This window comes from Meriones unguiculatus, chromosome 1 (genome assembly GCF_030254825.1).
Source record: "Meriones unguiculatus strain TT.TT164.6M chromosome 1, Bangor_MerUng_6.1, whole genome shotgun sequence".
Lineage (NCBI taxonomy): Eukaryota > Metazoa > Chordata > Mammalia > Rodentia > Muridae > Meriones > Meriones unguiculatus.
Window position 1 is genome coordinate 144761456 of NC_083349.1, and position 21728 is coordinate 144783183.

General features: G+C 54.5%; 1 protein-coding gene across 5 annotated transcripts; it reads left to right on the forward strand.

Annotated features, from left to right (window-relative positions):
• The first annotated feature begins 393 nt into the window (after positions 1-393).
• On the forward strand, positions 394-21513 carry Clasrp (CLK4 associating serine/arginine rich protein). 5 transcript variants are annotated; one of them, XM_060368349.1, is made up of 21 exons: positions 394-528; positions 1628-1743; positions 8285-8382; positions 8878-8979; positions 9136-9215; positions 11653-11737; positions 12605-12753; positions 13432-13528; positions 15305-15383; positions 15467-15540; positions 16418-16459; positions 17465-17680; positions 17763-18032; positions 18689-18940; positions 19185-19224; positions 19478-19538; positions 19666-19724; positions 19802-19848; positions 20281-20387; positions 21160-21184; positions 21392-21513. In XM_060368349.1, exons 2-21 carry the CDS (start codon positions 1645-1647, stop codon positions 21432-21434), a joined length of 2025 nt encoding a protein of 674 aa, XP_060224332.1. In that variant the 5' UTR covers positions 394-528; positions 1628-1644; the 3' UTR covers positions 21435-21513. The 5 variants fall into 5 exon arrangements, 3 of the variants coding, with proteins under 3 accessions (XP_060224332.1, XP_021497833.1, XP_060224336.1); XM_021642158.2 differs by having other exon boundaries at positions 453-528; positions 20305-20387; XM_060368353.1 differs by lacking the exon at positions 8285-8382 and having other exon boundaries at positions 490-528.
• The last annotated feature ends 215 nt before the right edge of the window (positions 21514-21728 follow it).

Below are 21728 nucleotides of genomic sequence, written 5' to 3' on the forward strand. Positions count from 1 at the left end.
CATACACTCAGGCACGCATACAAATAAATCCTTTAAAAAGACCTCTGTTTTTGTGTTTTATGCATTTGGGTGTTTTCTCTGCATGCATGCACACCAGAAGAGGGCACTGGATCCCATGGGACCGCACTTACACACTCTGGTCGTGAGCCGCTGGCAATTAAACTCAGGACCCTGGCAAGGGCAGCTCGTGTTCTTAACCGCTGAGCCATCTCTCCAGCCCCTAAAATAAATACATCTTTATAAACAATAACAACAAAATGTGTCTGGAAAGCTGGGTTTCTCGGCTGGCGCTTCCAGCCAGTAGGACCCGCCCCAGATAGTGCCACCCTAGGCCCCGCCCACAAATTGAACCAACCACGAGACCACCCCCACCCCACGACCAAGTCCACTTCCCAGATTCCTCCCTCGCGACTGCGGAAGTGCCTTCTGCGCAGCGCGGCCTCTCTCCTTCGCTCAACCTCTGACTTCCGCTTCCGGTGCGGGTTGCGAGCGCGCGCGAGCGCAGCAGTGGGAGGCGGCGACCAGCCGGTGAGTGCAGGCGTCCGACCCCGACCTCCCGACTTCCAAGCGGTGAAGATGGGGCCTCATAATTGCCCTAGGCGCCCCCGGGGTAGCCGGGGCTGTCCGCCGGGCCCCGAGGGCGGCCCCACCTGCTTTCGTCCTGACAGGCCTCAGGCTGCGCCCCTCACCCCTCCTCGGGCCCGAGTCCGTGCTCTGGGGCTCGGCCGGACTCTACCCTCCGGACGCAGCTCTGCCCCTGCCTCACACCCACCGGGCCCGCTCGTCTCTGTTTCGCCTGCATGCCTGGCCTGCTTCACAGCCCTCCTTTAGACCTCATCCTCCTGACCATCTCCATCCTCTGTCCACGCCCTTCGCCCGGCCTCACTCCCCAGCAGCATGTCCATGCTGTGCTGCCCTCTCCACTAGCCTTATATTACCTACCACTTTGCTGCAGCCTCCGCCCCTTCCCCAAATATAGCTCCTGCCTCTGGTCTTTGGGGCTCTTGTGAGCCCAGCCCTGGCAGCTCAGGATCGGCTTCAGATTCTCCTTTCATTCCAAAAAAAAAAGAAAAAAAAATTTTTTTTTTTTCCCAGACAGCATCTCACTATACATCCTTGGCTCTCCTGGAACTCATTACATAGACCAGGCTGGTCCTAAAATGAGACATCCACCTGCCTCTGCCTTCCTGGTGCTGAGATCAAAGGCATGCACCACCCCCACAAGCCAAGTTATTTTTTATTTTTTGTTCTGTACAGTTGTGTATTAAATTAAAGCAGGATCTCCACATGTAGGCTACCCCGGACAACGTAGCCAAGGCTGGCCTTGAACTCAAGACGATTCTGTATCAACCTTCCGAGGGCTCCCTACTCTACAGGCTTTCATGTGGACTTGATCATACAGAATCTAGAATCATCCTCACTGGGTCACCTGAGGGCCTCACTGGGTCACCTGAGGGCGTTCTCATGGTGCCTGGGCCCCAGCCCCAGCACTTCGCCGCATAGCTTCTGTCGTAGCCAGGGGACTTGGGATTTAGCATCAGATACGACACCACCTTGTTAGAGGACTGTAGCAGTGCCCTGCGTTTTTTACGGTCCATTTGACGCGTGTGGTGTCCTTAACCCTCAGGTAGAGGCCTCACCACGATGTGGCACGAGGCTCGGAAGCATGAGCGAAAACTTCGAGGCATGATGGTGGACTACAAGAAGAGGGCGGAGCGGCGTCGGGAGTACTATGAGAAGATTGTGAGTGACCAGTCTTCGTCACGGGGGCGAGGCCGCCAGAGGGGAGGGCCCTGGGCTTGGAAGTCTGTCAAGCCAGAGCTCTGTTTCCTCAGGAGCTTCTCTCCCTCTCGCCCTCCCTCTCCCTTATGACCACTTTCTGTGGTGTTGGAGATAGAAGTCTGTGCTTTGTGCAAACCTTCTACCACCTGAGCTGCACCTTACCCTGTCTCTTTTTGAGACAATCTTGTTATGTAAATTGGGCTGGCCTCAGACTCCTCGTCTCACTGCCTGTACCTCTGTGCTCAGCAAATAGTCATTTCCTCAGCCTGGTGGTTGGGGAGAGTTTGAGGGCTTCTGTTTGTGTCTGGTGTGCAAAACTGGTGTCAAATGGAAGCTTCCCGAAGCTCTATGAACACTCTAGACGTGAGACTGTTATCTCTGGAGCATTCTCGGTGCTCCTCATCAGCGTGTGCCAAGGGTCCAGGACAGCGCAGCCCTTCACAAGGCTGAGCTTGGCATCTAGCAGTAGTACCCTCAGGATTCTGACATTCCGTTGCTTTTGGAGAAAAACAGACAAACATAAAAACCAGACATGGTGCTTTGGCTGAAAAGTCCTTGTGGCCTCTGCTGCCTTCTCAGTAGCTTTCTTGGCTGTCTTTGCTGGCCTTTTCCATATCTGCCACCACCGATAGGCCATTGGTCTATGATGCCTTACATTGTCTAACTTGCTTGTATTTGGGGACCCACAAAGTGAAATGACAGTTGCTTACCTGGCTCAGTTTTTTTAAGTGACATTCCTGCAGACATTGTATCAACTATAGTGTTGCTACCCAACCTCTCTGTTCCCTTTGCTCTCAGCCTTGTTCCCTGAAACCATTCAGCAGACTAGAGAAGTCCTTCTGAATTGCAAAATTGGCCTTGTTCTTCCCTTGCTCGAATGCTATGGCTCCTGAGTGCCTCAGGGAGAAGGCAGGCTTTTCAGCATAGCTTTCAAGACCCTACATGGCTTGGATTTTCCTTAGGAGGTGCTGAGAATGAAAGCCAGGGAAGGGCTTATGCCAGGGAGATGCACTAGCACACCCCCAGCCCCTCACTGGGGGAATCTAGGCAGAGGCTCTACCACTGAGCCACACCCCAGCCCCTCAATGGGGGATTCTAGGCAGGGGCTCTATGGATGAGCCACACCTATAGGTCTCCACTGGTTTGGTAGATTCTAGGCAAACAGTTTGCCACTGAGCCACTTGGTTTGATTTTTTTTTTCCTGTCTTCCACATTCATGCCATTCTACTCTGCCTGGCTCCCTTGTTCAAGCTGTCCTCCTGGCTATCCTGCTGCCTAATGTTTCCTGCGTGCAGAATGATGCATGGGGTGGAATTGGTTTGGCTGTAGTAGAGGAATGAAATATGAGCAAGAGGCTTTAACATGACTGAAGTTTGTCTTGAGATCTGAGAAAGCTCTGGAGAAAGCTCTGGCTCCTGTGTCTTCATTCCACCTTGCAGAGAGGAAATAAGAGAGCGGGTCAGGGGCTCTCATGCTCCTTGATGAGAGAATTTCTAGGTGTTTTCCCGTGACCCTTGTTTCCTGTCCTACTGACATGGAAGTCCCACGGGCCCATTCAGCCTCAAGGAAACAAACGTGTGGAGATTCCATTCTAGGTGGGCTTGGCCAGCTGTGTGAGCTGACCGCTGAAGTGGGATAGTGGAGCTGGGTGGCCTGCCAGTGGAGAGCAGCTAGTTGCAGCTCTCTCACAGGCTGATGGAGGGATTGGATGTGAGGGTCAGCGTGCACTTCCTCACTGGATGTTTTTCGGGTTTTCTTGGAGTGGCTTCACTGCCGGTAGGGCACGGCAACGGACCAGAGAAAATTCCTTGAAAGTCAAGCCTAGTGACTTTTGAGTGTCTTTGGAGCTACATACAGAGCATGGACTCGACGTGCATCAGCAGAAAGCCCACCCAAGCATGGTTGAAGGCTCATAAAAGCCACTTCCCTTGAGCTTCTTGCCACAGCTCTCTGTGGCCCTTCTTGGCAGCTGTGTCACTGTGGCAGCAGCTTTTGAACCTTGTCCAGTTAGTCGTAAGCTTCAGAGCCTTTAAGTGGCATCAGCTTCCTGAAATGGCATCAGCTTCCTGAAGCAGCAAGGAGTGTCCGAGCGGGGAGGAGACGGCTACACAGCCTTGTGTCTCGGTTTGTGTACTGCTGCTCAGGAAGGGTTGGTTCACTTGCAGTGCAGGAATGTGGCTCAGTGGCGAGTGCTTGCTAGCCAGCACCACCCCTGTACTACAAACAAAAGGAAAATAACAGACAAACCTTGTTATTGCTAGGTAGAGTGGAATTTGGATTCAGACTAATGGGTGGATGACACAGAGGGAGCCTGGAGAGGGATGTTCAGGTCTCGCCTCCTGGTTGGCAGGGAGCCTCCTGAGCATTTGTCCAGAGCAGTGCTGAGGAAGAGTCCCTCACTGGGTGACAGGAAAATCTTGACAACAAGTGTCTATGGGGTTCTTTGTGGTGTGGATCATACAAGCAACCAGTGTCTGGGACAGGAATGTGACCCGCATCCAGATGTGTGGAGCCTAGCTTTGAGAGATGGCCAGGCCACTCACTGCTGGTGGCTGCTGGGGTAGGATTGGGGGACGGGGAGGCACCGGTGTGCTGGGCCGCTTGATGGCTGATCGTTCTTGGTGACTGCATTTTTTTCAAGTTTTATGACTTTTCTGTCATTGTTCCCATTCTCTTTTCTTCTTTCCTTTTTTTTTTTTTTTTGAGATTGGATCTTGCTAAATTGTATGGGCTGACCTAGAATTCACTGTGTCGCCCAGGCAACCCTTCAGTTCACATTCCTGCGGCCTAAGCCTCCTGGGTGCTGGGATTACAAGTGTGTGCCTGTGTTCTTAGCAGTCCAGCCACTGGATAAAGAAATGCAATCTATAGGATGTGGCGATGCAAGCTTTCAATCCTTGCATTAAAGGGACGTAGAGACAGGTACATCTCTGTGAGTGTGAGGCCAGCCTGATCTTCATAGCAAGTTCTGGACAGTCAGGGCTACCTACTAAGACTACCTCAAATGGGGAAATGCATTACTTGTTGATCCAAATATGGGAATAATGCCCCTCTGGAAGCCAGACATCCCTCTGGGCTTAGTACTTCCCTGTATAAAGGTAGTCGCTGTGGGGGCAGGGCTGTTACCTACCCTGAACTGCAAGCCTTAGAAGTCGGAGCTTGAGTTGTGGGGACTGAGCATCCACTGGTATATGCTGGAGTACAGCGTGTACCATGTACATGGACTCCTCCCCATCTGAACCCAGAGGGAGCACAGCCTGGCAGGTGAAGGTGGATCGCGTTGATTTGTTCGTCTCTGATGCTGGGATGGAGCCTACAGATAGGTGCCAGGTACATGCTCCACTCTCAGCCTGGATCTTGCACCTCAGGAAGATATTTGCACAGCCTAGTTCTTTGCAGTGTTGCTCACAAGAGCTGGAAGAAACTAACTGTATGGATGAATGAATTAAGAAACTTTGGGCTGGGTGATGGCTCTGTGGTTAATGCTCTGCAAGCATAGTGACCAGAGCTTGGATTCCCAGAACCTGTGAAAAGCTGGGTGGGCCTGGTGACTGGCCTGTGGTTCAACCTCAGGAAGGCAGAGAGACAGGATCCCTGGAGCAGTCTGGCTAACCAGATCCACCATGTCAGGCAGGTTTGTGTCTGAGATAGGACAAACCTGAGTGAAGAGGGTAGAAGAGTGATAGGTACCTTAAGCCTCCATGTGTATGTGCAGCCACACCTGAGTGTACATTCATGCGAACATACACTCATGTGAAAATGGGAACAGGAAAAAAAATGTGACTATATGTGCACTGAAAGGCTATTATCCTCACATCCAGTGTGGAACACAAAGCCAATGACAAGAAAACAGTACCACACTCCAGAGGCAGATGCAGGTGGATCTCTGTGAGTTCCAGGTCAAAAAAATGAAACCCAAAGGAACAGTATGGTGTGATACAGTTTGACTCTGCATGCCAGGAGATGAAGTCAAACACTTACATAGAATAGTGGTTATTAGGGACGGGGCACAGGGCTAGAGGGGGTTCTTTAGTGGGTACAGTTTGCACTTTGCAAGATGAGGCCACTGTAGAGATGGGCAGCAGAGTTCACACAGAGAGGTGCATCAGCTGTTAAGGGCTGTCCTGTGGTGTCAGTAGGTGAGCACTTGCCTAGTCTGGGCAAGGTCCTAGGTTTAATCCCCAGAGCAGCAAAACTGTTAAAAGTGAAAATTGTTGGGTGTAGGTTCTATGTTAGGTACTTTTTACCACAGTAATAATTACCTTAAAATTCGAAAAAATAAGCAGAAACTAGAAAAGAGTTGGGCCCATCTGGGGTTAGACTAGTTCTGCTTGATGTTGGTGTGATTTCAAATGTGGGCCTTGTGGCTTTGCCTCAGTTTCCTCATGTGGGAAATGGGCAGAATTTGAGTGGGGGATGTTCTCAAACAGTGCTTGCTTAGCTCAGAGCCCCAGGCTTGCCCTATCCTGGGGCCACTTGCTTGGGCTCTGTGCCTGTCACTTGTGGTATGTAGATCCCTCCAGGGGCTTTTACATGCTTGCCAGGCTTCATGCTGCACCTGGTGTCCCTCCAGTCTTAGCCTTAGGCCTCAGGCGGTGTGGCCTGCGGAATTGAAGGAGGAAGGCGAGTGTAGGGCAGCCTGGACCCAGATGCACCCTGGGATCTTGGACAGGCCTTCTGTCAGCTTCTTTTCTGTGAACTCAGGGTTTTGACGGCCCAGTGCTCAGCAATCAGATGAGCAGGGTGCCAGCTCTGGCCAGTGTGGGCCTCTGCACTGGTCTTGCATCCACTCCCTGCTGGGAGCCATGGGGAACAGACAGTGACTCAGAGGTGGGGTGGCAAAGGTGTGAGCACCATTGAGCACAGGAGGCTGTGGCTTCTCTTCTGAGCTCAGTCTTCTGTCAGAGAGGATTCTTTTCTTCTGCCTGACTTGTTACAGGCCCTGAGAGTCTGTTTGGGGACCCAAGCCCTGGGGACAAACACAGCAGTGAGCAAAACAGATTCCTACCCCTTGGGAAAGACATCCTGTTCTGGTGGAAGGCTGGTGGTAAAGAAGCTAGCTGAGCTGGAATAGCAGGTGCTGGTCAGCACCCTGAGGAAAACACTTGGGCCCAAGTAAGGTATTCAAGTGGGCTTGATTGGGAATGCACTAGGAGATGTGAAGTGAGAGAGAGAACAGCCCTGCTCAGAGGGAACAACAGTATAGAGCCTGGAACTTTCTGGGAGTGATAACAGAGAGGCCTGTAAGCCTGGACTGGGAGAGCAGAGGAAAGACAGGGAGTTATCCAGAGCATGCTAAGGCCCTGGGAAGAGGAGGGCCATGGCTTGGAGGAACAAAGAAAGCATTTCAGAGAGCAGAGTAGCCACATGTCCCAGGGAAGAGGTGACCCATGGACAGCAGGACCCAGCCAAAGGATGTGCTGAGACTCTGGCAGAACTGTGGGAGCAGCTCAGGATGTATGGAGGGAGCAGCACATAGCCCCTTCTGTGATTCTCTCTGGTTATGTCCCTAGGAACTGCCAGGCTAAGGCACCAGCAGGTTTATATTTCCCATGATGCTTTTGTGGTGACGTGGATTGGCAATCCCTTCCCCCCAGGACTCAGGACTCAGGCTTGAGGATGATGGAATGGGGAGTCTCCCACTTAAGTGTCCCCCTTTTTTTTTTTTTTTTGGTGGTGGTGGGGTGTCAAAAGTCCCCTTTGACTTTTGTTGATTTTAAAAATTATTTGTGTCAAAGCCAGGCAGTAGTGGTGCATGCCTTTAATCCTGGCACTCAAGAGGCAGAGGCAGATGGATCTCTGAGTTTGAGAACAGCCTGTTCTACACAGCTAATTCCAGGACAGCCAAGGACAAACAAACAAAAAGCGAAGGAAACAAGAAAAAATAATTTGTGTATGTGCAGGTGTGTCTTCATATATGGTAGCACATGTAGAGGTTACAGCCTGAGGTTGAGTATTTTCTGTAGGTACTCTTTCTTCATCTAGTGGTTTTTTGTTTTTTTTAAGACAGGGTTTCTCTGTGTGGCTTTGGCTGTCCTCTTTATTCTGTTAACCAGGGTGGCCTTGAACTCACAAAGATCCACCTGCCTCTGCCTTTGTTGACCCAGGATTTCTCCCTGACCCTGGCTAGCAAACAGCCAGAATCCACCTTCTCTGCTGGCCCATTGGTGGGATTACAGGCACATAGCCCTGTGCTGGGCTTCTTGTGTGGGTGCTCTCTGTGTTAATGGTGTTATTGAGCTGTAACTGCCCTACCACACAGTTGAACCATTTAAAAGCTTAGTGGTAGGGTGCTTGCCAAGCATGCTCAAGAGTTCAGTCCCTAGCACTGCGCAAATAGTGTTGCCAGTACCTCTCAGTCATGCCCATCACCACAGGCACATTGGAGGTTTTTATTCCTGGGGACTTGACCCAGAGGTCAGCTGACCACTAGGCTTATTTGTGGAGCGTGGTGGGCCTTGCCTTGGCTCCTTAGTGACCTCTGACCTGTCCATCCCTGCAGAAGAAAGACCCTGCCCAGTTCCTGCAGGTGCATGGCCGCGCCTGCAAGGTTCACCTGGATTCTGCTGTTGCCCTGGCTGCTGAGAGCCCTGTGAACATGTAAGACTGTTGGGGACAGCTTAGTGTCAGAAGGGACTTGGGGTACTCTAGAGTCTCCAGGAGAGGCTCGGGTAAGGACAGAGTTTTGTACAATCAGGCCGGGAAGCCTGTGCATGTGCAGGTGGCTCATCAGAGAGGTTTGTAGAGTGTCACAGCTGGGGAGGGCTTAGGCTGCCTGAAGCCCTCAGGTGGTAGTGGGCAGGTTGCCAGAGAGGCCTGTTTCAGGGTGACTGTGGCTCCTTTGGTGGCCTCCTCAGCCTGGTTTAAGTTCTTTGCTATTTGCCTGGCTCTGAGAAGTGGGGTCCTAGCTTGTCCGCTGGCATATGGATGACTTGTTGGGGCCCGAACTCCAGCTGTAGATTTGGGGGTACAGCATAGGGACCTGAGCACTGGAGGTGAGAGTGAGGTGACAGTGGCTATCAGATGGGCTTGAAACGGTAAGGATGGGATGCTTGGATTCCCTGAGCCCTGCCTGCCTCTGTCTTCCCATCTCAGGATGCCCTGGCAGGGGGACACTAACAACATGATTGACCGCTTTGATGTTCGTGCGCATTTAGACCACATCCCTGACTACACCCCCCCACTGCTCACCACCATGTAAGTGTCCTCCAAGGCTGGGCTGCCCCAGCATGCCCTTCACCTTTCTTGGGAGCGAGGAACCTTGCCCATTCTCTCTCCTGGCCAGAAGGCCCCTCCCCCCCTTTTCATGGCTGGGGCTTCAGTTCACCTTCCTTTTAACCCTTCTTCCCAAAGCTCCCCGGAGCAGGAGTCAGACGAGCGGAAGTGTAACTATGAGCGGTACCGAGGCCTGGTGCAGAACGACTTCGCTGGCAGTGAGTGGTGGGCTGGGCTGCGGGCGAGGGGCCTGAGGCTGGATGCCTGACCTAGACAAGGCTCACCCAAGTCCTTGCTGCTGGTTGCCCTTGGTTCTATCCCAGTCTGTGCACCCTCTCTCATTTCTGGACCTTCGTCCATGAAACCGGACCGGGGCTCTCTGCGGAGTTAAGAGACTTGGAGGCCTTTGTCCAGGCCACCTCCCATCCCTTCCCTCTGATTCTGTAGAGTCCTTTCCCTAAAAAAAGGAAGGAGGACGCATGTGTCATGCACTTACTACATGGGTGAGGGTCACAGAAAGAGGCTCTTCCTGTGTGTACAGAGCCCGACAGTCTTGATCCAGTCTTGAGCTCCCTGGACATGCCAAATCTGACCTTCCCTGTTCCCTTCTGCGAATGAGAGGCGAGGGTCCATAGGGTCCAGGAGACAAGGACTTTCCCACCGGGCTTCCCCAGGAAGGCAGATCCGAGTGGGCAGGCTTCTCTGTTAGGGAACCTGCATGTGTCTGGGGAACCGTTGAAAGCCTGACTCCTGAATTGCCCCCCGACGGCCACACACATGCTATGTTACTTGTGCACATGCCGGTACATGCACAGACAGACTGCCTCCATCCCTAGTGCTGCGCACAGAGCCGGTGGGACCCTGCCTGTGCCTCCGCATGGCTTTTAGCAGGGCACACCACTCTGTAGTTTCCCTTTCCAGTCTGTTTTGTGGTACTGGGGATGATCCAGGGCCACACACAGGTGCCAGGGCGGTGCTCGCCTGCTGAGCTGCACTGGTAGACCTTGGGTTATTTTTCCCTTTTCATGTCTGAGACATGATCTTACTCTGTAGCCCAAGCTGCTCTGAAACTCGTGATCCCTCTGCCCACCCTCCCAGTGCTGGGACTATAGGCAAGAACCGCTGCCAGCTTGATGCCTCATTTTACAGACAGCACTCAGAGGTGTCTGTGCGAAGGAAGTTTTCCCCGTGGTCACGCCTGCCTCTGCCCAAGCATGGAGAGCTCCCTGGTGGGAGTCCTAGGCCAGGGTCATCCACATACAAGCCCCTGTCCTGGCAGGTCTCATTTTCCTCCCTGTGAAGTGGCAGGTGGGGCCAGGGATTGTGTTGGCAAGCCTTGCTTCAAGCTGACACAGGTGGCCCTGTACGTTGGCTCACTAGTGCTGACTCCCGTGGTCCTTAGGTGCTTTCATGTGTTTCCAAATAAAGGTTGCCACACTCTGGAAGCCAGTGCGGCCTTAGGGTCCAGAAGTTTGTCATTTTGTCACCATTGGTGCTGCTTTTCCTGTTGTCAGTCCAGGCACATGGTTCCTTGGAGCTGGAGCCAGGGCTTCCCCTAGTTCTCCATTCACTTCTGCAAGCAGTGTGTCCTGTGCGGTTCTGGGGCCGGGGCTCAGTGGGGAGCAGAGGGCTGCCACATGGTCACACAAGCAGTTTAACAGCAAACCTAGGTGGTGTCAGAGATGGCTTCCAAGTGTTCCTGAAGGGAAGTAAGGCAGAGTGGGATAGACATGTGCTTTCTGCTGGGCCAGGGTGAGGTGCTGATTCCAGTCCCTGGATAGGGCACACAGAGGTCCTGGGGTATCAGGACTGAAGACAGGACAGGGAGCTGTGCAAGAGGGCAGCAGGGACTTCTTCTAGGATGTGGAAACTAGGCAGGAGTCAGGTGTCTGTCACAGCCAGGGAAGGGCCGTGATGTGTTACCTAGGGCAGACTCCTGATGCCACAGACAGAAACATTGAAGCACTCAGGCTGGTATGGTGGCCCAGCACCAGCACTACTCTACAGGCTGAGGCAGGGGGATCTCAGGTAAAGGCCTGTCTGGGCCAACCTGAACAACTCTGTGAGACCCTGTCTCAAAAAGAGGACTGGGCATGTGGTTCCATGGGGGGCGTGTGTGTGGCATGCACAAGGTCTTTAATCTTCAGTGTCCTCCCCACCTGTACCTTTTAAAAAGAAAGGAAAGGACTCATCTGAGCCCCAAAGTGGGAGACCAGGGCTGGCCCAGTACCCTGGGGAGCTCTTGAAGTCGGTGCTGCAGGTGTAGGAGAGCATAATCATCAGGCACCCCATTAATATAAACCAACCCACAGGACCACCTGGCATGATGACCAGTGGGGTTCGGATGATATCCGACACTTAGGGTTCTGGAGGTGAAAGGCCTAGTAACAGCAGTAGGGCCATAATCCCAAGTACCCACTGTCAGGGACACATTTTATAGACAAGGGAACTGAGGCATAGGGGGTAAAGGGTTAGCATCACTTGAGTAAGAACACAGGGTGAGTGGATTGTCTGGCTGATAATTGTGGCACTTGGGTCCTAGACAGAAGAGTAATTAGAAATGGATGCCCCTTTCCCATCCCCTCCTGCATCTTTGTGCCCCATTCCATTTGCATGAGCCTGGTGATGTTGACCTGTGGGCTCTCTCCTTGCCAGTCTCAGAGGAACAGTGCTTGTATCAGATCTACATTGATGAACTGTATGGAGGCCTGCAGAGACCCAGCGAGGACGAGAAGAAGAAGTGAGTCAGGGGCTGGCCTGATGGGGTGGGGACTGGCCCCCTCCCACTCCATCACTTCAGTCTTCTGGAGCGGGACTGTGTAGCTAGCCGTCAATGGGTGCTGCCACCATTTTTGTGGCGAGGAAGCGGCAGCACCAGTGGACAGGCAGTGCCCAGCTTGTCACCCCCACTTTGCAGAGTGGGAGCCCTGTGGGTCCTGAGTATGAGTCGTTGGGGGGAGGGCGGAGGGAAGGCAGCCCCTTGGAGTCAGTCTTAAGTCAGGAGCTGCGAGGTGCAAAGGTGATGGGGTGTCGTGCACTTTTCCTGGTGCCTGCCTGCCTGCAGTGAGCTTGCTACCCCAGACACTGATGTCACTCTGCAGGGGCTTGGCAGCCTCAGCCCAGGGTTGCCGGCCATCTCAAAGGCCAGCCTGGCTGGGCGCTGGCTGTAGTTGGAGTCTTGCTTAGGTCTGGGACCACAGTTACAGGATCTGCTTCCTGACACTCAAGCCTTGGCTTCAGGATAAGGGTGCTGGGATGAGGCAGGGTATATGCTGAAGTCAGCAGTAGCCTTGCAGAGTGTGGCCTCTGCAAGCAGAGTGTGGGCACATTTTGCCCAAGATGACTCTGGGATCTGCTTCATGGGACTCATCACCTGTGCAGGCGGCTTGTCTCCTGACAGGAGTAATCCAGTGTGGGCAAGGCTGGGCAGCCTGCCAGTCGGGAGAGTGAACAGGAGGATGGATGTCTTGGAAGAAGAGGAAATGGGAAGCAGGGGAAGCAGCTTAGATGGACACATGTTACCAAGGACTCATGGTCCACTGTGGGGCTTGCCTGTGGCCCTGTGGCTGCTGGGTACCCCTGGCTCATTTCATGGCTTTTTTCCCAGGCTGGCAGAGAAGAAGGCTTCCATTGGCTACACCTATGAAGATAGCACTGTGGCTGAGGTAGAGAAAGCAGCTGAGAAGCCAGAGGAGGAGGACTCGCCAGCAGAGGAGGAGAGCAACTCGGATGAAGATGAGGTCATCCCCGACATCGGTGGGGTCCCCTCTCTGCCCTCCCCACCTGCAGTCCCGGGGCATCGGTTCTGTCTCTCGTCCCTCACCCTCTGTGGGGTACCCATGCTCACAGGGCCTTCCCCCTGCCTCAACTCCAAGGCCTCAGCCTCCTGTTCTTTCCTTGTTGAAAGGAGCCTTCCAGCCTTCCCTGTCCCCTCCCCTATTCATCTGGGTACTGTTTCTACAAGCTGGCTCCCACCTAGGAGCAGCCCTTCCTCTCCTGCCTGGGGTCAGCTTCCCTTGCCCTGGGAAACCAACCTTCTCCTTTCCTAGAGCTGCCCCTCATCCTCTGTCACTCATCCCCCATGTTCACCACCTTCCCTCCCACGGACATCCTCAGTGAGAAGGCTGCTGAGCCAATGTTCATGTCCGTCCTTCCTGCCCTCCCTCCATATGCTGTTCTGATGCCCATCCCACCTCCATCTCTTTCTACCACCCATCCTCTTCTCTTTCTTGCACCCCAGCCACTCATCCCCACTGGTCCCTGCTGTGCAGTATGCTGTGCTAGCCAGGCCCCAGCTTGGGCCTCACAGCTGAGCCAGCATAGCTACGTCCTCCCTAAAGGTGCTCCACCTGGCAGACCTGCCCTGACTTGGGGTGCTCCCCACCTCCGTCTTCTCATGGGCTTGGGTCCCTGACAGCCTTTCTCTTGGTGTAGACGTGGAGGTGGACGTGGATGAGCTGAACCAGGAACAGGTGGCCGATCTCAATAAGCAGGCCACCACCTACGGCATGGCCGACGGGGACTTTGTCAGGTGAGGATGCTGGCTGACATGCCAGACTCTGGTCTTGCTCTGGCTTCTGTGTCCTATCCCTCATACCAAAAGCTGACCTTCTTACCCTGTCAACTGTGAATTTGTGGCCCCAGACCTGGAAGCTGCTAGTTCTTTGTGGACAGCACCCTCTAGTGGTCATCCTTCTGCATTGGTTCCTTCAAGTGACCATGCTGATGGAGCCTCTGCGCTGCCTGTGCCTGGTGGTGCCAACCCAGTGCTTTCTGTACCTCAGTGATACCAGGAACTAGGGGTCAGTCCCGTGTCCTTGCCCAAGTCTGAACCCAGACCCTTTTAGCCCGGTGGTTCCTTTTAAAGCTGCGCCCCTTTAATACACTTCCTTACATTGTGATCTCCAACCTAAAAATTTTTTTTTTTAGATTTATTTATTTTATTATGTATACAATGTTCTGTCTGCATGTATACCTGAACACCAGCAGAGGGCACCAGATTTCATTATAGATGGCTGGGAGCCACCATGTGGTTGCTGGGAATTGAACTTAGGACTTCTGGAAGAGCAAGCAGTGCTCTTAACCTCTGAGCCATCTCTCCAGCCCCAACCTTAAAATTTTTGTTGCTACTTCTTAACTGTAATTTTGCTACTGCTGTGAACTGTGATGTAAATATTTTTCGAGATAGAGGTTTGCCAAAGGGGTTGTGACCCACAGGTTAATAAGAACTGCTGCTCTGGTGCTTTTACCATTTGGGATTAAAGGTGTGTGCCTCCGCTGCCACCTGGCCAAAAAAATTATTTTAAAGAGAATCCTATTTTAAACATATGATGTGTGCCGTATGTGTACACATGTGTATACTGTTGCATTGCCTGTGCAGATACCAGAGGAGGATGTCAGGTGTACTGCTGTCACCTCATCCGACACACCTCCAGGTGGGGTCTGTCACTGAACCTGGAGCTAGGCTGATGGCTGGCAAGACCCAGTCTCAGCTTTACAGTTAGAGGCACAGAGTAGCCACACCCAGCTTGTTTTGTTTTTAATTTTATGCGTCTGAGTGTTTTGCTTATGTGTAGTTAGTTCTGTGTATCATGTGCAAGCCAAGCCAGGTATTTGTGGAGGCCAGAAGAAGGGGTGGGGTCCCCTAGAGCTGGAGTTGCAGGCAGTTGTGAGCTATCAGCTGTGGGTGCTGGAACTGAGCTCAAGTCCTCTGGAAGAGCAGGAGACATTCTTAACCTGAGCCATCTCTCCAGCCCTGCGTGCCAAACTATTCACTCCCAAACCAGCACAGAGGCAACCTGTGTCTCACAACCAGTTCCTGGGGACTGGGGACCAGTTCAGGAGCAACAGCCACACACGATGCACAGACTTACTTGAAGGCAAAAACTCACAAAACAGATCTAAAACCAGTTATTTTAGGTGCTCAGTAAAATCTGTTGAATATATCAAAGAAATTGGTGTAGTGGAACACACCTACGATTCTGCAGTCTAGAGGCGGAGGCAAGAAGATCATGAGTTGAAAGCCAGCCTGGGTAGTAAGTTCCAGGCCAGCCTGAGCTACAGAACAAGACCCCATCAAAGGGCAGGGCAGGGCAATGCATGCCTGCACATCCCTTAGCTAAGAGGATCCCCTCGTGAGTTCAGGAGCAGCCAGCCTGTAATAGCAGTGTCCTGACACAGGGAGAAAGTCAGGGTTATCCAAGAATTATGGAGCAGCAACAGCTCCCTGCCATCTTTGCTGCCTTTACCAGGGCTCGGCTCACTCTGTGACCTGTGCCCTTCATACCGATTCCCACTTCCTCTGCAGGATGCTACGGAAAGACAAGGAGGAGGCAGAAGCCATCAAACATGCCAAGGCCCTGGAGGAGGAGAAAGCCATGTACTCGGTGAGGCCTGGGTAGGGTGCAGGGGACCAAGGTGTATCTCCAGTGAGAGCACACTCCTCACCATTTTGGTCCTCCCCATCCAGGGTCGTCGGTCCCGGCGACAGCGAAGAGAGTTCCGGGAGAAGCGCCTGAGGGGCCGAAAGATCAGTCCTCCCAGGTAGGATTTCTCCTCTGGGCAACCATACTCACCAGCCAGGGGCTCAAGAGTGGAGCTTAGCCTTGGCTTCAGCAAAGACTTGTTCTAATGATGCACTTAGAGTTAACAGAGCTAAGAGTAGCCCTGGAGGAGGTGGCTGCTGTCCTCTACCACCTGTGCCTGTCACATCACACTGCTGTACTGGGGACTCTTGGGGAGCGGACAGGATGCTGCTAGAGATGGCTGGAATGATTGTGGCCAGGACTCAGGGCCCCAATCACAGTCTACTTGTGCCGCTCAGTATCTAGATAAATGGCTCCTTTCTTCTAGCTACCGTCTCCTCCTTTGCAAAGTGTGGCACCCTCAGACACGAGGAGAGGGGCCTGGCTCACTTCCCCCATGGAAGTGAGAGTTGAGTAGAGCAGTTGTATATGAGGAGAATCTGGGCCTGGTAGCCCTGGGCAAATGCCTGATAAAGGAGAGAGATTGCAAGTTGGTCTAAGGTTTAAATTTCTCAGGGCTAGGTAGTCCTGGTTCTCACGGTCATTGCTTTTAGTTTAGTGGCCCTGTCAGTGTACTGACCAAAAAATGCTAGGTGGAGGTCACGAACCTGAGCTGGGATCCTGGCTCCTTCCCTCATGAACAGTGTGACCCCAGGCAGGTCACTTGCGCGCTCTGGGCCTGTTCCTCCCCGATGAGTGAATAATCAGATGGGTCCCTAGGTTAGGCACACTGTTCTCACGCCAGCTTTGCCGCGGCTGTGGTTGCTTAAAGCCTTCTGCTGTGAGGAGGGGACAGCCGGGTGGTACAGTCTGCAGCACTGGGGTTTTGAGTGGGATAGGCTCAGATTCACACCAGCCCAGTCTCAGCTCCCTTGTCCTTCCTGTTGTCTCCCTAGCTATGCCCGCCGGGACAGCCCCACCTATGATCCCTATAAGCGGTAAGTGTCAGTGTCCAGGAAGAAGCCATCATCGTGGCTGACCTGTTGGGTCACTCCTTTCGCAGATGGCATCCTGTGGTCTGTGGGTGGAGGTTGGGTCTACATCAGTTTTGTTTTTTCATTTTTTTCTTTTAACTCAGAATCTCCTTTTCTTCCAATGTTAATGTATAAGCTTGTGATGTAATCAAATATGGCATAGAGGGACATGGAGATTGGGTGTCTTTAACACAGACTTCCAGGATTAGTGAGCAATGCCAGGCACTGACAGGGGCCCCAGCGAGCACCAAGTGCAAGTCCCAGGTGTTGTCCAAGGATGGTGGGTGGTAGAGGGAGGTCCAATCTAATTTCCCCCCCTCTGGCAGCTCTCTTTTGGTCAGAGGGTGAGACCTGGTGGGTCAGGGGCCTTTTGTTTGGCTGCCTTGCTCAAAAGGAGTGGAATTAAACTACAACAACTGAGGACTCATTTTCTGGGTTAAACAGGAAGACAGAGTTTTCAGTGTGTTCGCTGATGTTCTAGGGGAACTCCAGGTCTCTTGCAGAGGCGAGTCACTTCTTTAAGTGACTCTTAAAGCCACTTTCTTTTTTCGTGTTTGTTTATTTATGGAGACCAGGACTCTCATGTAGCCCTAGCTGGCCTGGAGCTCTGTGTACACCAGGCTGGCGTCAAAGTCAAGAGATGCGCCAGCCTCAGCCTTCCTAGTGCTGGGACTATGCTACCATCACCGGCCCATTTTCGTTCTTTTTTAAAAGTTATATTTATCTGTGTGGGTGGCGGCGGTGCACATGCCTCAGGGCTGGAGGGAAAAGGACAGTTTAGAGGGTTCTCATTCTACCACGTGGATTATGGGATTGGCCTAAAGTTGTCAGGCTTGGGGACAAGGGCCTTCACCTGCTCAGTCACCTCGCTCTGGATGTACACCAGGCTGGCCTTGAACTCACACTGCCCACCTGGTGCAGCTGGGGCCCTGAGTCCTGCCTCTCTTTTTGCCTGCCCTCCGCCTGCAGGTCACCTTCGGAATCCAGCTCCGAGTCCCGCTCCCGCTCTCGCTCCCCGAGCCCAGGCCGCGAGGAAAAGATCACTTTTATCACCAGTTTCGGGGGCAGCGATGAGGAGGCAGCTGCTGCCGCAGCGGCGGCCGCTGCATCTGGGGCCGCCCCAGGGAAGCCCACCGCGCCTCCCCAGCCCGGCGGCCCGACTCCAGGCCGTAATGCCAGCGCTCGGTCGGTAGCGCCCGCCCTAGCTGGCCGCTGGGAGGAGGAAGGGCCCTCCAGGGGTGGCGCTAATGGGTCTGTGCTCCCGCAGCCGCCGCTCCTCCTCGTCCTCCGCCTCCAGGACCTCCAGCTCCCGGTCCAGCTCGCGATCCAGCTCGCGTTCTCGCCGTGGATATTACCGCTCTGGTCGCCACGCACGCTCCCGTTCCCGCTCTTGGTCCCGCTCGCGCTCCCGCTCCCGGCGCTACTCACGCTCCCGCAGCCGTGGCCGAAGGCACTCAGATGGCGGTTCCCGCGACGGGCACCGCTACTCGCGCTCTCCAGCCCGGCGCGGTGGGTACGCGCCCCGCCGCAGGAGTAGGTCTGTGCTCTGTGTTGGGGCGGGTGCTGTGTTGGGGCGGGTGCGGGCCTTTGGGGTGGGGGCTGGGGACAGACTGCCTCTCGGGAAGCATGTGACTGAAAGCAGGACAGGGTGGGCGGGGCACGGAGGCATCTAAGCTTCTGCCTGGATTTCCCAGTCTGCAGGACCTGGGAACCTTTGCCCTCGTAGAAGAGGAGGGTTCCCAGGGACAGGAGTCTGGGCTGTGACTGTTTTTTGGTTTGGTGGGGGAAATTGCAGGAGTAGGGGCAGAGTGTGGACAGTGGCCCATGCTTAGAGGCGCAGCTGGGTTTCTTGGGCTGTAGAAAAGTCCAAGTGTTCAGAGTAGACCCTGCCCTGGGTATGTGCTGCCACAGAGTCGCTGCCAGTCTCCTGGTGTTCCGCCTGGGGTAGGGAGCGCCACAGGTATGGAGCAAAGGGAGGCACCTGAGCGTCCTGACCTGGGCCTCCCAAAGGCTCCCCCAGGAAGTTAGCAGCTGAGTGTCCAGTGAGGGAGAGAACTGGGTCCAGCACACTAGTGGTGTGGGGTGCTGGCTGTGTTCTAGAGCAGTGCTCAACCTTGCAGGAGGCCTGTGAACTTGGAAATTGCAGTGACTTCCTGTAGGCCCTGGAGCCTACCCTTTCCTCTGCTTTACTAGGAGCCGCTCCCGTTCAGGTGACCGCTATAAGCGGAGTGCCCGGGGACCCAGGCACCATAGTAGCAGTCGTAGCCGCAGCAGCTGGTCCCTCAGCCCCTCCCGAAGCCGCAGTCTGTCCCGTAGTGGAAGCCGAAGCCAGAGCCGGAGCAGAAGCCGTAGCCACAGCCAGAGCCACAGTCACTCGCCATCGCCCCCAAGGGAGAAGCTGACCAGGCCGGCAGCATCCCCTGCTGTGGGCGAGAAGCTGAAAAAGTGAGTAGGGGCCTGGCTGCTGCCTAGGGTGACCTGTGCTCCATTCATTTGGGAGGGAATGTGACGCTGCCCTGGCCACCCTGGGAGGCGGCCTGCAGTGTGGGCTCAGGTCCATCATGGCCAGAGAGGGGTGTGGTCCTGCCTAGGTTCTTTGGTTCAGGAGCACATCCTGAGGGGTCGAGCCCGGCTGATGGCAGTCCTGAGCCCTATGGTAAGAGTGTCACTGCCATTTCCTCCCACCCAGGACCGAACCTGCCGCTGGTAAAGAGACAGGAGCTGCCAAAGTCAGTAAGAATTTGGAACTCGCCCGTCTAATTCCCGTCAGCAGCAGTGTCCAGAGCTGGGCCCGGTGGGCCTGCAGGGGGCCCAGGGGGAGGGGAGAGCCAGCCCAGGGACCGGGGAAAGGCTACCCAGGCAAATGCAGTCCTATCCCTGCCTCCCACGGGGCTCCAGGTGGCCCCCAAGTCCCAGGCTCTTGGCTGAGGTGGGCAGGGCGAGCTCTGGGCACCCACGCCTATCTCACCCCTTCTCCCGCAGCCCAAGCTGACCCCACAGGAAAGGCTGAAGCTGCGGATGCAGAAGGCCCTGAACCGCCAGTGTAAGTCCTGCGCCAGCCCAGCCAGTGCTGTGGGGAAGAGCGGGCTGATCTCTCAGCCTGCCTAAGCAGGCCAGGGCGGTGTGGGGGCTGCGAGGACAGCACTCAGCCTCACACCCTTCCTCCACAGTCAAGGCGGATAAGAAGGCGGCTCAGGAGAAGATGATCCAGCAGGAGCATGAGCGCCAGGTCAGGCGAGGCTCAGAGGGGAGGGCCGCTCAGGTGGGGTAAGGCTGGGCCATCCCTCACAGCTTTATCTGCTGCAGGAGCGAGAGGATGAACTGCGAGCCATGGCTCGGAAGATCCGAATGAAGTAAGGCCCCGACCTGTGGTAGACCCAGCCTCCTGCTGCTGGAGCCCTGTTCCTTTCATTGGTCCCCAGGCCCATTGTCATGGCTCTCCTGTTCTGGCAGCCTCTTACCCAGATGCCCTAGGCCCCTCACCTTCTGACTTCATGCCTGAATGGTATCCCAAAACTCCCTGGCCCCCCCATGCCACTTCCCCTCACTCCCTGTCTGCCCCATTCCTGCCTGAGCCTCGTTTGCTCTGCTGTCCACTGGACAGGATCATGGTTCCTCTAAAAGGCCCCTGAGAGAATTGGGTGCAAGGAGGGCAGCTACCAGGGTTTCCAGTCATGGCCGTGGGGAGATGGTTGATGAAACCTCTCAGCGTACGAGGAGGCCTGGCTTTCTTGGTCCAGGCAAAGGTGTTGTCCAGCCCAGCAGGTGCTCACCCCTCCCTGTTGGTTGCCTCCCCTCTCCCCTTGCAGGGAGCGAGAGCGACGGGAGAAGGAGAGAGAAGAGTGGGAACGCCAGTACAGCCGCCAGAGCCGCTCACCCTCCCCACGATACAGTGAGTGTCCTTCCGCCCTTCCTGCAGGGCCAGGGGCTGGAGAGCCAGGCCTGCTGCGGGTTATTAGAAAGAAGCCAGGTCTTCTGTGATCCCAGCACCCCAGAGGTGGAGGTCAGTCAGGGTTCTGTGAAGAAACCAGTCTCGCAGCCAGGAGACTGTGGCAGAAGGGTCAACATCAGGGTCAGCCTGGACTACAAAGCAAGACCCCACCCACCCCCATACACTCACACACATACACCTGTTGACACAAAAAAAGAGGCCAGCACTTTGGGGCAGGCGGATTGCTTAATTTGGTGTTTGGTAGCAGCCTAGATTATACAGGGAGATTGACTTATCATTTTTAAAAGTCCTAGACAAGCTGGGTGCAGTGGCACATGCCTATAATCCCAGCACTCGGTAGGCAGAGGCACAGGTGTATCTCTGTGAGTTTGAGGCCAGCCTGGTCTATAAGGTGAGTCCAGGACAGCCAAAGCTTGTCTCGAAAAACCAACCAAGTCCTAGACAGCCAAGTGTTGTAGCATATGTCTTGAGGGGCCAGAAATGGGAGAATCTCCAAGTGTGAGACCTTCTGGTCACCATGGCTGGTTTCAGGCTAGCCAGAGTTACATAGTAAGACCCTGGTCTCAAAACAAACAAACAAACAAAAAGTAAGGCATTCCTTGAGGTCCCTTGCTAAGTGTCTGGGGAGAGGCTTGAGCCTGGCACAGGTGAGCCACAGGCTCCAACATGGCCCAGCAGAGGCTAGTTGGCATCACCCTCATTTTCTTTTCAGGTCGAGAGTACAGTTCTTCCCGAAGGTGAGGTTGCTGGCCCAGCCACCAATGGTGACCCTCCAAATCCCCCATGTCCTTCCTCCCCCATAGCCCTTCATGTGGTGGGGCTAGACTTGTTCCCTTGGGAAGACACTCCTTCCTCAGCAGTCCAACCTCCAGGCGTGTTGGTGCATGTGTGCATGGGAGGGAGGCTCCCAGCATCCCACCCTCAAAGTCTTCCCTTTTCTGCAGGCGCTCGAGGTCCAGGTCCCGGAGCCCGCATTACAGACACTAGGCGGAGGACTGAGTTGGGGGCTGTGAGGCTGCTGGGTTTCTGGAGTGAAATAAAAGCTAACATTATTTAATGCCCTTCACCGCCTGTTGGCCTGATTGATGTAGGACTTCCCGGCCACGTACAGCTGAGGATCGCTGCAGGTGCTGTAGCCTGCAGGGTGTGGCGAGTGGGGCCTGCAGGGGCCAATCCAGTCAAGGGCCCAGACTGGCATGTGTGGACAGGGCCAGTGGATGACGGGCTAGGACTGGACTGTGCCCAGGGGCCTCTGGTGACAGGTCCAGGCCTCTCCCTGCC

What these genes read in the sequence shown, in the direction of transcription:
- Clasrp (XM_060368349.1), top strand. Translation starts at nt 1,645, where the DNA reads ATGTGGCACGAGGCTCGGAAGCATGAGCGAAAACTTCGAGGCATGATG. An exon ending in AAGAGACAGGAGCTGCCAAA is followed by an intron (nt 19,225 to 19,477) that starts GTCAGTAAGAAT and finishes CTTCTCCCGCAG; the next exon opens with CCCAAGCTGACCCCACAGGA. An exon ending in AGCAGGAGCATGAGCGCCAG is followed by an intron (nt 19,725 to 19,801) that starts GTCAGGCGAGGC and finishes TATCTGCTGCAG; the next exon opens with GAGCGAGAGGATGAACTGCG.